General features: G+C 42.5%; 1 protein-coding gene across 2 annotated transcripts in view; it reads right to left on the reverse strand.

Moving 5' to 3' along the window:
- Window positions 1–552: 552 nt before the first annotated feature.
- The window catches only part of Snap29 (Synaptosomal-associated protein 29kDa), a 131218-nt gene continuing 116722 nt past the window's right edge, over window positions 553–15048 (reverse strand). The window contains exons 7-8 of one of the 2 annotated variants that reach the window (XM_068372512.1): window positions 2529–2708; window positions 553–817 (exon numbers count right to left, since the gene is read on the reverse strand). In XM_068372512.1, coding sequence (XP_068228613.1) covers window positions 2542–2708 — 167 coding nt within the window. In that variant the 3' untranslated portion in view covers window positions 553–817; window positions 2529–2541. Of the gene's footprint in view, window positions 2709–15048 lie in introns of both variants that reach the window. The other variant, XM_068372511.1, reaches the window with a different exon arrangement.

The raw sequence follows: 15048 nt of genomic DNA on the forward strand, positions 1-15048 counted from the left end.
GAGAGAGAGAGAGAGAGAGAGAGAGAGAGAGAATGAGGATTTCTGGCATCAAATTCTCTCTCTCTCTCTCTCTCTCTCTCTCTCTCTCTCTCTCTCTCTCTCTCTCTCTCTCTCTCTCTCTCTCTCTCTCTCTCGAGAGAGAGAGAGATTTTTATTTTACCGTCTACTCTAGAAAACCAATCTTTGCAAATCAAATGTATACTGTTTAAAATATGACAAAATATTGCCGACTCATTACTGAAGTTTAGGCTATTCACTGCCGATAAACGAACCCAGTCTACTCGTAAAAACCTTGAACGCCCGAAGGGAAAAATAAGGCTTTTATATATACAGTACTAAACAAAAATAATGCTTTAATATACCATCATTAACACTACCATCTCAACTATCGTAAGGTTGGAGAAAGATAAAGATTGCTGAGAATGTAACCTCAATTCTGTTTACATTTTGTCAGCTGGACTCGCACAGTCAAGTTGATTTCTTTGTTGATGTAAAATTTTATCCTTAAATAGGCTATTCATTATGAAATTATGTTAATAAGATGTAATGCTATTGTTGTTTTGTAACATTTATTATAAATCACCATATTTAGGGCTACCAATATACTTGGAAAGATAATAGATTTGATACATTTTGTGGTGCTTGACTCGCAGACTTTGAACAGCTTCGCAGATACAGAAAATTTATTTTTGAAAAATAGCGATCACAGAAAAGGGGAATCGTATACTGTAGTTCGAACACGCATAATTCGGGACCGTACTGTATTTAGTGAGCTAAGGCGCTCTCATCACCTTCCTGACCATGATCCCCTTAAGCCCTAAAAGTAAAAGTAAACGACAGTTTAATTATAATTCATTTCACCTAATTATGGATTTTTTATTTCCTTGTTTTTCCATTCCAGTTATAAACGGTGTTTAAACATACAGTAATGCAAATTCATTAATGCATAAAATAAAAACAAAAGGAATTCCTTGGGGGCTGGAACAGATGACTGTATTTCAATTACAATAATTTCTGAGAAAAATTTATTTTTGTTATTTATTACTTATGAAATTTATCCTGCCTTTAGGAACGAATTAATAGCAAATACTAAGGTAACACTATTCTACTATGAAGAAACATATGGTATTTTTGGTAATGTATGATGATGTACATATTTATGAATTTTGCTGACCTTACAGTGTAAGCTTAAATTAACAGATTAATTACAATACAATATTATGATATTGATTTGATTAGGGTACCTTCTTAGAAGCTTTTCATTTTGCTGATAAATCTTTGAAAAGGAGTGATAAATAAAAGAAAATGTGGTTTAAGGTCATATACAAGGAATTACATTAAAAACTACATCATGTGAACAATACTAAATGGTGTTCAATTTTTATCTAGTTCTAATACTTCTTGGAAGGCCAAATCACTTAACTCTCTCTCTCTTGAGCTACCATTTTTTTTATCAACATGAGTAACCAAACAAGTGAGATGCCATCTCTTAAATCTTTGGACTGGTTCAAAATTGGACCAAGACCATGTTAAAGCTAGATTGTTTTACAAGAAGAAACCCCTAAGGAAAAGAAGAAAAGTATAAACCTGAGAGCAATACAACTGGTTGGGTCTAAAGGTATGCAGCTTAATATCTAGAATGTATACATATTGATCTATTTTTGGTTTGTTAATTTACTTTTAAAAAGGTTCTGTTGCTTTTTCACATATGGGCTACCTATTACGTGGAAGCCTTCTCTGAAAGTCAGTTGTCTTTTAGCTTATTTCTTTTGAATGTTACTTTACAATAATGTTATAATAATTTATTATGATCTTCTGCCACAAAGGGCAATAGGTAGTATTCACTAGAAAAAAAAAGACAAAGAACTCAGTTCAGATTGAGAGCATATTGAGAAACATTTCTACCACAAAATAATACTTCCCTAGCCACTGCCAATAATCTTCAGTAAAAAAATTAACTTGGTAATACTATCATATATAATTAAGCTCCTGATTTGGTGAAATGGCTACATCTACAATAACTAAGCCTCATAACATGCACACTTGCACAGTCATTAGTGGATACATAACTAGATCCGTAAATTGAGCATCTTAAAAAGGTAAGTAGCTATTGAATCTTATAACTATTATCATTGTTGTTCTGAAACAAACAACTAGTACAAATATTATTTTGCAACTAAACATTTCCAGTAACACCCTACAAAGAAAATATGACAAATTACTCTGGAAGTATAGGCACTTTTTTAAACTGCTTATCCTTATTAATATATCCATCATAAAATATATATTTTACAACTTGGTATCTAAAAGTGCTTCTGTAAATGCTACTATGGTAGCTAACAAGCAAGCTGAATATTGTATTTGAAATTCTTATTGTAGTAAGATGTAAAATAAAAATATAAAGCTCTAAAGGAAAATTATTTCACGGATATCATTTTACACTGATAAATATGCTAATCCATAACTGTTATATTTTCATAGAAATAAAGAAACAGATTTTACAACAAAAAGTAACAAAACTATTTTACCATAAATTCAGTCTCATCGTTTTAAAATCTTTTTCATCTGAGTATTTTGAGAACCAATCGTTAAATCAGCCCTCTCAGTTTTGTCACCAATACGCTCCAGCATAGTATTCTGGTCTTCCAGCTCACTTGATAAGCCTTTAGCTAACCCTTTCAAGCGTGACAAACCAAGAGCCATATCATCTGTGGTAAAAGAAAAAAGTATAAATGAAACAGTAATACAATAAAGGATATAAGAAATTTATATCCAAATTTTTGATAAATATGGTAAATACTGTAATAAACAAATCATAAAAGCAAACAGGTAATCACAGAAAACTATACCACTGATACATATATATTAAGGTCTACATGGTTTACCAAATACATTACTATCCTAAACTACCTAAACACTATACAATCCGTAATAATACAGAACTGTACCTGAACTTTCAACAAATCTCAGGCAACACTAAAAACAGAATTTCAATAATAAAATCGATTATTTCAATACTTTATTGTGATTCACCTTGTTTCCTCTACCAAGCTCTTCCTTATTGACATCCATTATTAAAAATTAAGGTTCCATTCTCCATACTACAATTACCTTCCCCCCTAGAATATTATGGATATGCAAGCCATCTGTAGTGTTCTATGTTAAACAAACTAGGCGAAGTAACACTCGGTATTCTACAATACCTCGTTAAAATTAGTCACTTGTTTAATTTGCTCCAAACGATTCCAGGTACAAATTTTGGGTAGTGAAATGACTGTTTGTAATGAGACTATTGGGCTGAATTTCAAGTTATTTTTTATGGAAGATAGGTTTTTAAATTCCAATTATTCAGGATGGCTAACTAAAGAAATGTTGGTAATAGATGAATGTTATTGGTAGTTAGTAGAAATTCCTTCTTTTACAGATTCTGTGGTAGGAGTTTTACCTGCTCTTACAGTACTGAAGTCTTTAGGCCACTCAGATCTTGATTTAATTTTGAATTTCTTGAGCTGTTTGGATAGGAGTTTCAAATGGTACACAAGAGGCTAAAAGCTTTTTTGCTAATTTTGTAGTGAAACCTAAGGAACAGTTGTGTTCTTCTCTGGCTGGGGTCTTCTCTAATTTTGTCTTCTATTTGGGGACCGATTTTGGATTTGGGCAGGATTAATATTTTAGACTAAGTGTCTAGCAGGACACAGTTTGAAGCATTAGCATATGCAAACTGCTTTTCCTTCCTATTGCACTGCCACTTCTTCCTTGCAAGTGTCTTCCCCTCTCAGTAAAGAGAGATAATGTTAGGGGAAATGATAGGTTCTTTCCCTTTGCCTACACAGACACCAAATAGTCTGGTCTATCCTTTACAGATTCTCCTCTGTCCTCATACACCTGACAACACTGTGATTACTAGACAATTCTTCTTCACCCAAGGGGTTAACTACTGCACTATAATTGTTCAGTGGCTACTTTCCTCTTGGTAAGGGTAGAAGAGACTCTTTAGCTATGGTAAGCAGCTCTTCTAGGAGAAGGACACTCCAAAATCAAACCATTGTTCTCTAGTCTTGGGTAGTGCCATAGCCTCTGTACCATGGTCTTACACTGCTTTGGGTTAGAGTTCTCTTGATTGAGGGTACACTCGGGCACACTTTTCTATCTAGTTCCTCTTCCTCTTGTTCTCTTAAAGTTTTTATTGTTTAAATAGGAAATATTTATTTGAATATTGTTACTATTCCTAAAATATTTTATTTTTCCTTATTTCCTTTCCTCACTGGGCTATTTTCCCTGTTGGGGCCCCTGGGCTTATAGCATCCTGCTTTTCCAACTAGGGTTGTAGCTTAGCATTTAATAATAATAATAATAATTATGGATTTCAAGCAAATAGTGGCTGACCAGTCATATTAAAGAAAACAACTGAAGAGGTCTGAGGTAGAGGTGCCTGTGTGTAATGAGCTTCTCCAGCAAGGAAAGGTGGCCAAGAATACTAGCAGTGCTAAGCTGGTACTTCTATCTTTAACAGAAACTGTCGTACAACCTCCTTGAGCTTGCTGATGCAATTATCTGATGGAAAAACTCACGATGCTACTGTGCTAGGTGCTAATGAAGAGGCGAGGTGAATGCAAGCAAGAGTTATTTAACAGATAACGAGCTTATATACAAGCAATTGCAAGCAATGTCACAAAAATTTTAATAAACTAAAAGATGTGATGACAAGCTTAACCGGGTTGTTCTATTAATAGTGAGGGAGAAAGTAAGAGATAAAGAAAGCAATAGCATTATAAATACCATTATATTATATAAGCGTGTGAGAAGCACGTGCAGTACATGGATCACCCCCGGTCCCAAAAAAGGCATACAATACTGTATATGTGAAACAGGGCATCCAGCTTTAGAGAGGCAAACTGTAGGTGGATCTTCTTGCAGGAGATACTCAGGTGATGAATCTCTTGTAAAATCTCTTGTGTATCATCCGATACGCCTATCCCAGTCTTCTTTGCCACGAATGTTGATTACGAAAACCTTCGGTGTGCGATGGATCATAAGGAAAGGGCACGAGTAAGGGGCTGTCAGCAGCGGCTTGCTAGTGTCATCGTGAAGGGAGACATGTGTTGCGGCGGTTAAATCTTTTGATGTGAGCTGCTTCGCTGGGGACTTGTAATTTGGTGGCATTGAGTAAATTTTCCCACAGTGTGACGTAGGCACTGAAGAATGTTGAGGGAGATTACAGACGGAATAAATTCAGCATAGATAACGAATGAGTCGCCATACAGTACAGTACAGTACGCCATTTCAGCTGTCGAGACAACGTGGGGATCCTTATGAGTGGTCCTTAATCCCAGGAGGACCCGAGGAAGCTGAGTAAACCAATTGGAGTTATTGCAGCAGGACATAAAAGCTGCTTTGAGGGTGCAATGAAAACATTCAACCATTCCAGAGGTTGTAGGGCTGTAGGCAGTTGTCTGATGTAAGGTGATGCTCAGGAAATTCACTAATGATGTCCACAATTGAAAAGTGAAAGTGGTACCCCTGTCCGATGTACATGAGGTGGAGGATGCAGTTTGCATGGGAATGGCTTCAGGCCAACAAGTGGAGCGGTCAATGACGGTAAACATGTAACGATGTTCTTGTGATGTAGGTTAGGGACCTACCACATTAATGTGATTGTGGACAAAACAACGCTGAAATTCAGGAAAAGGCCCTCTCCTGAATGTGTGTTGATGTACTTTTGAAGTTTGGCGTGAAATACAGGTGTGGATCCAATCCTTAGCATCCGTAGTAATGCCGTGCTAAATGAACTTCATCTTAAGTAGCTGTGCAGTAGAGCAGCGCAAGGGATGAGAGAAGCTATGGAAGAAATAAAACATTCGTCGATACATGGGAGTAGGTATTAATGGTTGTGGTCTACCAGTACTGACGTCACACAGGAGGGTGGAGTTTAAAGTGTGTAGCTGTATTCAGCCATGGCAGAGAGATGTCAGCATTGACGGATGGACCAGGCGTAGAACTATCGAGTGAGGGGGTGCACCATGTGAATGATGAAGGGCGTACCTTCCAAGAAGTGGCGAAAGTGATGGACAGCCAAATGCACCACCAGCAATTCACGGTCAAAGATAGAGAAGCCGGATTTCGCCTTGGACAGTTTTCTTCTGAAGAAAGACACTGGGTCAGGGAAGCCGTTGACTACCTGCTTGAGTACTGCACCAATAGTGACATTGCTGGCATTGGCGGAAAGAAGGAGAGGGGCACGTGGCACAGGAAAGGTGAGAGCAGCAGCAGTTGATAGGGCATTCTTTGTACTGCAGAAGGCTGCTTCTTGAAGGGGACCCCACTTCAGATCTTTTGGCTTGCCCTTGAGGGAGGGGTAGAGGAGGGCAAGAATGGCGGCAATGGATGGCAGGAACCTGTGTTAATAGTTATCATGCACAAAAATTCTTGCAGTGCTATTACGATCAAGGGCATGCGGAAGTTCTGAACGGATGCTACATTCTCTCTGAGGGGGTGGACGCCTTCAGAAATGATGAGGTGCCCTAGGTAGTAGGTTAGCCAAGGCACTGGCCACCCATTGAGATTCTACCGCTTGAGAGTTATTGAGTTCTTTGACTAGCCAGACGGTATTACATTGGCTCCCTCTCTCTGGTTACGGATTGATTCATCTTTGCCAACACATACACAGAATAGTCTGGCCTATTCTTTACACATTCTTTTCTTTCCTCATACACTTGACAACAATGAAATTATCAAACAATTCTTATTCTCCCAAGAGGTTAACTACTGCACTGTAATTGTTCAGTGGCTACTTTCCTCTTGGTAAGGGTAGAAGAGACTCTTTAGCTATGGTAAGCAACTGTCTTGGGTTAGAGATCTCTTGCTTGAAGGTACACTTGGGCACACTATTCAATCTAGTTTCTCTTCCTCTTGTTACTTTGAAGTTTTTATTCTCTTGTTATTTTCAAGTTTTTATAATTTATGCAAAAGACTTATATTAATGTTATTGTCCTTAAACTTCCCTTGTAGTTTTTCCTTATTTCCTTTCCTCATTGGGCTATTTTCCCTGATGGAGCCCTTGGGTTTATAGCATCCTGCTTTTCCATCTAGGGTTGTAGCTTAACAAGTCATTAAATGATAATACATAATAATAATAATAATAATAATAATAAGAACGATACTTCGTTGGCGCCAAAGGTACAGTTATCATACTGAACTACAAGGCCTTTCTGTTGTAGGTGGTCGAGCACGATGCATGGTGACAGAGGTATACCTCCTTGGAGGAAGAGAACACAAGTACAGTATGTTGTCCACGTAACATACACTGAAGGGGAGGTCCCCTAAGATGCCAACCATGAGGCATTGAAAATTAGCCCAGTATTACGAAGGCCAAAACAAGAGTAATTGAAGGTGTATGTACTGAAGGGAGTGGTGATGGTGGTCTTAGGGATGTCTTCTGGGTTTATGGGCACCTGATAATACCCCTTCAAGATATCGACCACGGAGAAAACCTTCACTTTGTGCAAGTAGGCAGTAACATCGGAGATGTTTGGGAAGGGGTAGTGATCCGGTTCTGTCTGCACGTTCAGATGGCTCTAATCCCCACAATGGTGCAGGGGCCCTTGAGGACAATGTGTAAGGATGATGACCACTGACTTGAGGCTTTTCGGCAAAGGTCCACTTCTTCCATTGCAGCATACATTTGTTTAGTGTCTTCCAAATGACCCATACCCAGATGCCTGAATATGGCATTGACTGTGGTCCCCGTCGTCTTGATATGGTAATAAATACCGTGCTTGGCAGGAACCGTGGGCGTTTGGCAAAGTTCAGGATGGAAGACTTCCGAGTACGACGTGAGGAGGTTAGCGTGGCCCTCCTCTGGGTGCGCTGATGTGAAGTGCAAGGTCACAAGAGGCAGGTTGAAGAAGTGTTAACGAGTATGAGCTTACCTTGGTTAATCGTCGATGCCCCATATCAACCATGAGGTGAAAATATGGAGGAAATCTGCACTGAGTAGTGACAATGTTACATTGGCAACGAGGAGTTTCCAAGGGTATTTAACACTCCCAAACGATAGTGTGAGTGTCTTGTACCCATGGGTGGGAATATCAGATCTGTTAGCAGGTATCAGGTGGACCTCAGCAGGCTTAGAATGACTACGTTGTGTCATGGAAAGCGACTTTGGTAGAAGGGAATGGCATGCACAAGTGTCTACCAAAAACCACACACATGTACCCGAGTCATGTAAAAAGGAAAGATTAGTAAAATGGGAGGCCACCGCCACAAGCAATAGCCTACTTGCATGTTTTTTGGCCACTGACAACTGTCAGCAAATTTCACCGCAGCCCCGAGTCTGGAGTGATAGTAACAGAACTGCGGCTGATGAGCGTCAGTAAGTGGCTGGAGAGGTCGTACGCTGGGGACCAAGCTCGGGATGGCATATGTGGGTGGTGGGCAGCTTTGTCGCTGCTCCGGCATGTCACAGGGCGGGCGTCTGTGTTTTACCACATTCATATCGGCTTGGGTCAGTGTAGATTAGTTGTCCTCTTCTTCAAGTAGAGGCGTTGATGAAGGTCTTGAAGGTGGTGAAGTGGCTGTCGTTAAAGGTGTCGACTTTAGTTATCAGGTCCTTCGTTGGCAAGGTATTGACATCAGGGATAGTGGTGCATACAGGTTTGGGTAGGCGTCGTACCCAAAGGGCACACAGTACAGTAGGTTCACTTCCCGAGAAGAGCCGTCTGCGGCAGGTTGCAAGTGAGCGAAGTCGGGCCTTGTTTATCGTGGTATTTAGGTTACAGACGCAGGCGCAAAAAGCAAATTTTCATGAATATGGGATGCACTAGGGTGAGCTATCTCCTCACCTAAAAAGTCACTGCCCCTTGCCAAGAGCGGGTGCCCGAGCTGATGATTAACACAGTAAATACTGCCTAACATTGTTTTTATTTGGTGTTCACCACAGATTATAATCATATGTACAGTGTACAGTACATATGCACACATGTACACTATGTACTGGACACAGTAAGGCTAAAGTACAGTACTGTATTGTGCTAAAGTAAATATTCATAGAGTCGTCATCATCCCTTATAGTTCTGTATGACAAAAGTTATGTATATCTAATAATATTGTATTCTAACACTCACCGATACTGTAGTGTATATTACTTTAATATATGTAAAGTAAAATCACTATAGCACACCTTAAGTGTACTTTAAGTAATCAGTGTTTTCGTTCAGACGACACGTAGCCTACGTGTTTTCTTGAAGCATGACGCAACTCCTTATGCTCGTCTCTTGCGCAGTATGCTATATCAACAGTACAGTAACTTGGTAAGTATATTTTTGGGCTCAGCCATGTTGTCTTGATGGAAGCTTCCTTTAGGCAGCTCGCTAAGGGATATTTAGCTACAGTGATACTCCCAGAGAATTGACCAAAGGTCTCCAGAATTCTAACTCCTGGCGCGAGTATCCTTATGAAAATTCTTAAGGATATCGCATAAAATCAGGGGGCGTACTTCAATCAGGGGGCGTACTTCTTGATACGGCACATGGCAATCTTCACCCCGCATAGAGTTTTTGCTCTGAGGGGGAAGAGTGGCGAAAATGAAGGGGAGCCGTCATCAAGGTTACCCGGTGGATCCCCTTCCCGTATTACTACAGGGCCACGCATGGCAACTCATTTCCTTTTATAGTAGCGAATTAAGCACGGTGTATCTCCCGCTTGCTCTCGGTGTTTTGTTACTATTCCTGGATTTATCATGCAATCTTCATCCTCTGGAAAGTTGAGTATTTAATCTTTCCTGTGTATAATTTTTAGCCCCCTTCTCACAGTTAAATTAGCATAATTTAGATGTGTTTATCGGAGCATAGCCGTTCACCGGAGGCGACATTTTAGACGCTGTCGTACGCCATAAATGCTTTATTTAGTCAGTCGTACGACGTTCCCGGTATCTAACTATAATGAATTATAGCTATTTAAGCAAATTATACTAGTGACGATAAGATCATGCACGTATATTTCCTCTTCGATCGTATACGATTGGGTCTCGGTGACGTAGCGTAGCCGAGATCCCGACTCGCGTTGGGCTAGCCTAATGCGTTTTGGTAGTACATTATCCCCGTTTACCCTCTTGTATAGTTTTATCAATTCAGTCGGAGATAGCATATCTCCTAGAATTTCTAATATAATTCGATACTCATCTCTTTTAGAGATTTAAGGGTAAACCCTACCTTCCCTCAGAGTGCCGCCATTAGGCAACAACCCTATCTTGGTCTTGCCATAGAGTAGTGTACTACGGCTTGAATAGGCTAGTGTTTCTGTCTTCCCTCTTTGCCGGTGAGTATCCCGGCTTTGAATCATGACAGTAACTCAGAGTATTCAGTTTTGTTGTCGGCAACTCTACTGACGGGGGACTAATCATTCCCCTGCCGGTTCACAGTTGCAGGCATAGGAAGCCCAGCTTCCCTAGCCCACAACCAAAAGTGGTAGTACAATTGCCACCACCTTCTCCCTTGTGGTCTAGAAGACATGTCTTATATCCGGCAAGGTCTTAGGCTAAGGAATCGCTATTCCTCTGCCGGCCAAGACGGCGCCGGTATAGAAACTATGTTTCTGTGTTTGTGACCAATAGTAGGAGGCATATGTGACGCCTTCTTTCGACACAAAATATAAGACCCTTTTCCCTTCCCCTTTCTGTCCTTTAGTGATGGCCTAGCCGTCACAACATCTTTGGCTGGTATTCTACAATCTCCCCGCTTGCCGGGTGGATTGCGATACCGGCCGGGCTCCTACAAAGGCGGCTTGATTGCCGCTTCGACCTTCCCCCTAACGGAAGCAAGGCTCCGGGAAAGGTTGTGCCAGCCATGACGGCTGTCGGTGGGAGACCCTTATAACTTTGAGTATTCTTCAGTCCTCTCTTGGACTGCCATCCACAAACCCTGGAACCGGCAGAGCAGCCAGCAACAGATACTGTGGCTGGATGGAAGCTAGAATGATTACATTCCCCCCCTCCATTTGAATCCTCATTCTGAAAGAAGGCAGTGTACTAAACTATAAAAATATGGTAGCCTTCTCACCATGCTTTCTCTCTCTTTGTCGGCTAGTGCCGTCAGGTACTAGCCTAACCGGCAGCAAGCCGACAGAACTACAATATAAGATTATACAGTAGCCAGTATTTCTGCAGTATAGTACATACTGCAGATAGAAAACTATAGTATATAATATACAGTAGTATATTTTTCTAACATATTGTGTGTGTCCTTTCACAGTCCATTGTTGACACCGCTAATAATGTTGGAGTGAAGTATTCCTTCAATATCCTGATGAGCCATAGGTCATCAGAACATAATATCCTTAACCTACAATATTAAAATTCCATTATGGAAGGGTTAGTGCTAGTATACACTAACTTTAGCTCTAGAATTTAGAGCTCTTCCGCCCTAGATTTCCCTAATAAGGAAATTCTTTGCCTGGACAGGAGGCAAAGATATGAGTCTTTCCTATTTTCTTTGTAGCTTACTATCGTAAGCTATAATGATAATGGTAAGTGCTATTTTAACGCATGAATTTAATTTATCAGTGTGGTAAATTACCCCATACTCATTTCACCTTTTTTTTCTTTCTTTACAGGAGGAGGCCAAGGTGAAGTGTGAGGTGATCTACTGTAACCACAAGAGTAAGAACTTTTGTGGTCACACCATGTGCAGGTCTCATGCCCCCTGCTCCATCGCAACTGAAACCTTGAGATATTGGGATCCCAAGGATTGCAAAGATTACTCGGCCTTGATGACCGAGGGTTTTGGCGATCCCAAGACGGCGGAGTCGAGGGATACTGCGAGGGAAACACTTAGGAAGTGGGTACGAGGGTTCCAAAAGAACTCTCCGGGACCGTACCTACCAAGCGAGATGATGAGAAGCCTGCTGTTCCCGAAGGCAACAGCTGATTCCGTTGTACCTCAGGCACGACCCAGACCTCCTTGCATACAGCTTGCAATAGAGGCCGATATCAACGAGGCTTTAAAAGGGCATGGACATCCATCAAGAGAGGATGTCAGAATTGTCCTCGGACACCGAAAAGGGTCTCCTTCAAGAGGACCCTGAAGAAGAGGTAGCCCAACCACCTGGAGAAGAAGAAGATCTTGAGTCGACAGAAGCGGAGGACCCTCTTCTGTCTGTGTCGGCATTTCAGCCTGTGCCGTCAACTTCTTCGGCTCCAACCCCTCAACTAGACCCGCTGGGCCAAGTGGTTGTGGCCCAGATCCAGCAACTAGTTGACTCTCTACACAAGGAAAACGTAGATATGAGGAAGGAATTCCGGGAAGCAACCCGCGTAGTTGCTTCTCGTGGGTCATACAAGCGACCCAAAGTGTCTGACCTGCCACCATGCTCCGAAACCAATAACTGGAGGTACGCAGAGTTCATGCCCAAGATGAATGGGAACTCTACATTTCGGAGAAGATGGGGGCCATCCCCCTGGATGACATTCAATTCTGGCCAAACCTTTTGGCTTACCCGGAATGTTTTATCCGGCTGAAGAGTGAGCCGGCGTCTAGGGAAAAGACAGAACCCGATGAAGTCATGGTTTTCGACCACGACAAGGCACAGGCGCTCTTGACAAGTAGCCTGAAGAAGGCAGGATATACTAACTCCAAAGTTTCTGAGTTGAGCAAGAAGCACCCTACCTTTCTTGCTCCTTCATCCAGAGCTTTCCCCTTCTCGTCGAAAGCTCTCCACAGTGTGCTTAAGGCAGTTGATGCAGGCAAACCATGTCCTACACTAGAGGAGTGTAGGCCATTGTCTCTAGCCTTGCCCACGGGCGAGAAGGATTGGAACGAGGTCCACCGTCCACCTAACCTTCTCAGTCTCGAAGCTCGACGCGGACATCGCAGGACAGCAGTTCAGTGAGAACCTCCCGAAGCTGTCGGACTTTCTCCTGAGAAGAGAACAGGAGACAAAAGAGAGACTAGCTGCCTCTCTGTCCCTCCAGAATTGCAAGGAGATGTGTGCAGGCATTGCAAGCACCCCAGACATGTATACAGTCCTAGCCAAGATGCACAAGGCTACCCTAGTTAAGGACTTGTACACTTTTGTGAAGGTCAGGAGGGCCTGCAGAGAGTTTGTGTTTGCCAATGCAATAGTCAAACACGAGCCCAGAAGTTGAATACTTCCTGTATCTGGGGCAAGGACCTCTTCCCAAAGGAAGTAGTCCAAGAGGTAATCGCCAAAGCCGCCACGGAGAATGGGAATCTTCTCCAAAAGTGGGGCATCTCTGACAAGAGAAAATCTTCCCCTGATGCTGGTCCCCAACCTAAGAGGAAGACGGAGAAGCCAAGACTGCCTTCTCGACCTGTGCAACATCCCACAGTAACCATGACCACGGTGCCCCAAATGGTTGCTCAACCACAAACCACTTTCCAGGTGGTGCCTCAACAGCTGGTAGCCCAGTCACCAGCCTTTAACCCAGGTTTTGAGAGGCACACCACTACCTTTCGCCCGAGAGGTAGAGGATCTAGACGGGGCTCCTCAAGAAACCCCTCACGAGGTAGGGGAGGACGTGGTCAGAGTGGAAAACCCTCCGGACCATCCAAGCAATGAGATGCTCCAGGTAGGAGGAAGACTCCTCCACTTTCAGGATCGTTGGACCTTCGATCCCTGGGCCCACAGCCTAATCAAGAATGGACTAGGATGGAAATGGAACAGATCTCCACCTTCATTTCCTCAATTCTTCCAACACTCCACCCCTTCGTGAGAAGAATATACCTTAAAACTCTTGAACAAAAAAGTTATAAGGAAAGCAAAGTCCATCAAATTCCAGGGAAGGCTGTTTTGTGTTCCCAAGAAGGACTCAGACAAACGCAGAGTCATTCTAGACTTGTCTCCACTCAACAAGTTCATCGAGAACAACAAGTTCCGGATGCTAACCCTACAACACATAAGGACCCTGTTACCGAAAGGGGCGTACAGTCTCAATAGACCTGGCAGATGCTTACTGGCACCTTCCAGTCAGTCGCCCCCTCTCCTCCTACCTAGGATTCAAGCTACAGAAGACAAAGTATGTCTTCAGAGCCATGCCCTTTGGACTAAACATAGCCCCAAGGATCTTCACGAAACTTGCGGATGCAGTCGTACAACAAGGCTCGGGTTCGGCCACCATTCCTTTCAAAAGCCTGGGGCCATTAAAGGAAACAATGCACTGGATCAGGGAGTCCGGCGAAGCAGTTTTCCACTTTTAAACTGCTGCCTGCATGCGACTCCTCAGAAAGGAGACACTGCCACCTGCATCGAAGAGTTCCTAAGATACAGAGCTACCTCTTGGCTAACTTGTTTTGAGAAACAGAAAACCAAGGTATCACTTCCTTTTAAACTCGGTTAACCCACTGGTCTGCTCGGAAATTCACTGCCTTCACATTCAACAGCACAAGAATTGTACTTCACCAAAGACTCCAGGGTTGATAAGCCCAATTTCTTTGTGATGTACGTCACTATTCCTGACACCTGTTCAACACAGAAATCAACTTGGAGGGAGGCTATGGCTGACGACTCAGATACCGAGAAGGATGGACCTTTTGCCTCATGTCTCCAAGGAGAGTGTGGACACCAACAGATCAACCTATAGAAGAGATGATGTAGCATGCTCTGGTGCTAAGAACATTCTCTGCCTTGGGAGTAGAGGGGGCAGGATCCTATTTGACCGACTGGACTCTAAGAGTTCTAAGATCCAGAGACCTGATCGTCAACTCGGTCCAGCACTAAATCCACCAAACCTGACCTAAGCAGCTCTAAGAATGGCCTCAAGCTTTGAGGGGCACTAAATGACCAAGTTTCTCCCTGAGGTCGGTGCCAAGGTCACCTACCCCATCGGTTGCACTCATGGATGAGAGCAAGGACGTTCACAAATGAACACAGACTCGGGGTTGTCTAGCTTCGTCGGCACCAGTCCAAGGTCTGGTGTTCTAGAGAGCCAAATCCTGAGCACCCTCATGCCCAGGCTTGGGTAGTGTGTTTGACAGGATGGTTAAGTGAGTTGCTTCACCACAACGAGTACAACCGCTCTGCCCCAAGGACAGAGCG

The sequence above is a fragment of the Palaemon carinicauda genome, chromosome 4 (assembly GCF_036898095.1).
Source record: "Palaemon carinicauda isolate YSFRI2023 chromosome 4, ASM3689809v2, whole genome shotgun sequence".
NCBI classification, from domain to species: domain Eukaryota; kingdom Metazoa; phylum Arthropoda; class Malacostraca; order Decapoda; family Palaemonidae; genus Palaemon; species Palaemon carinicauda.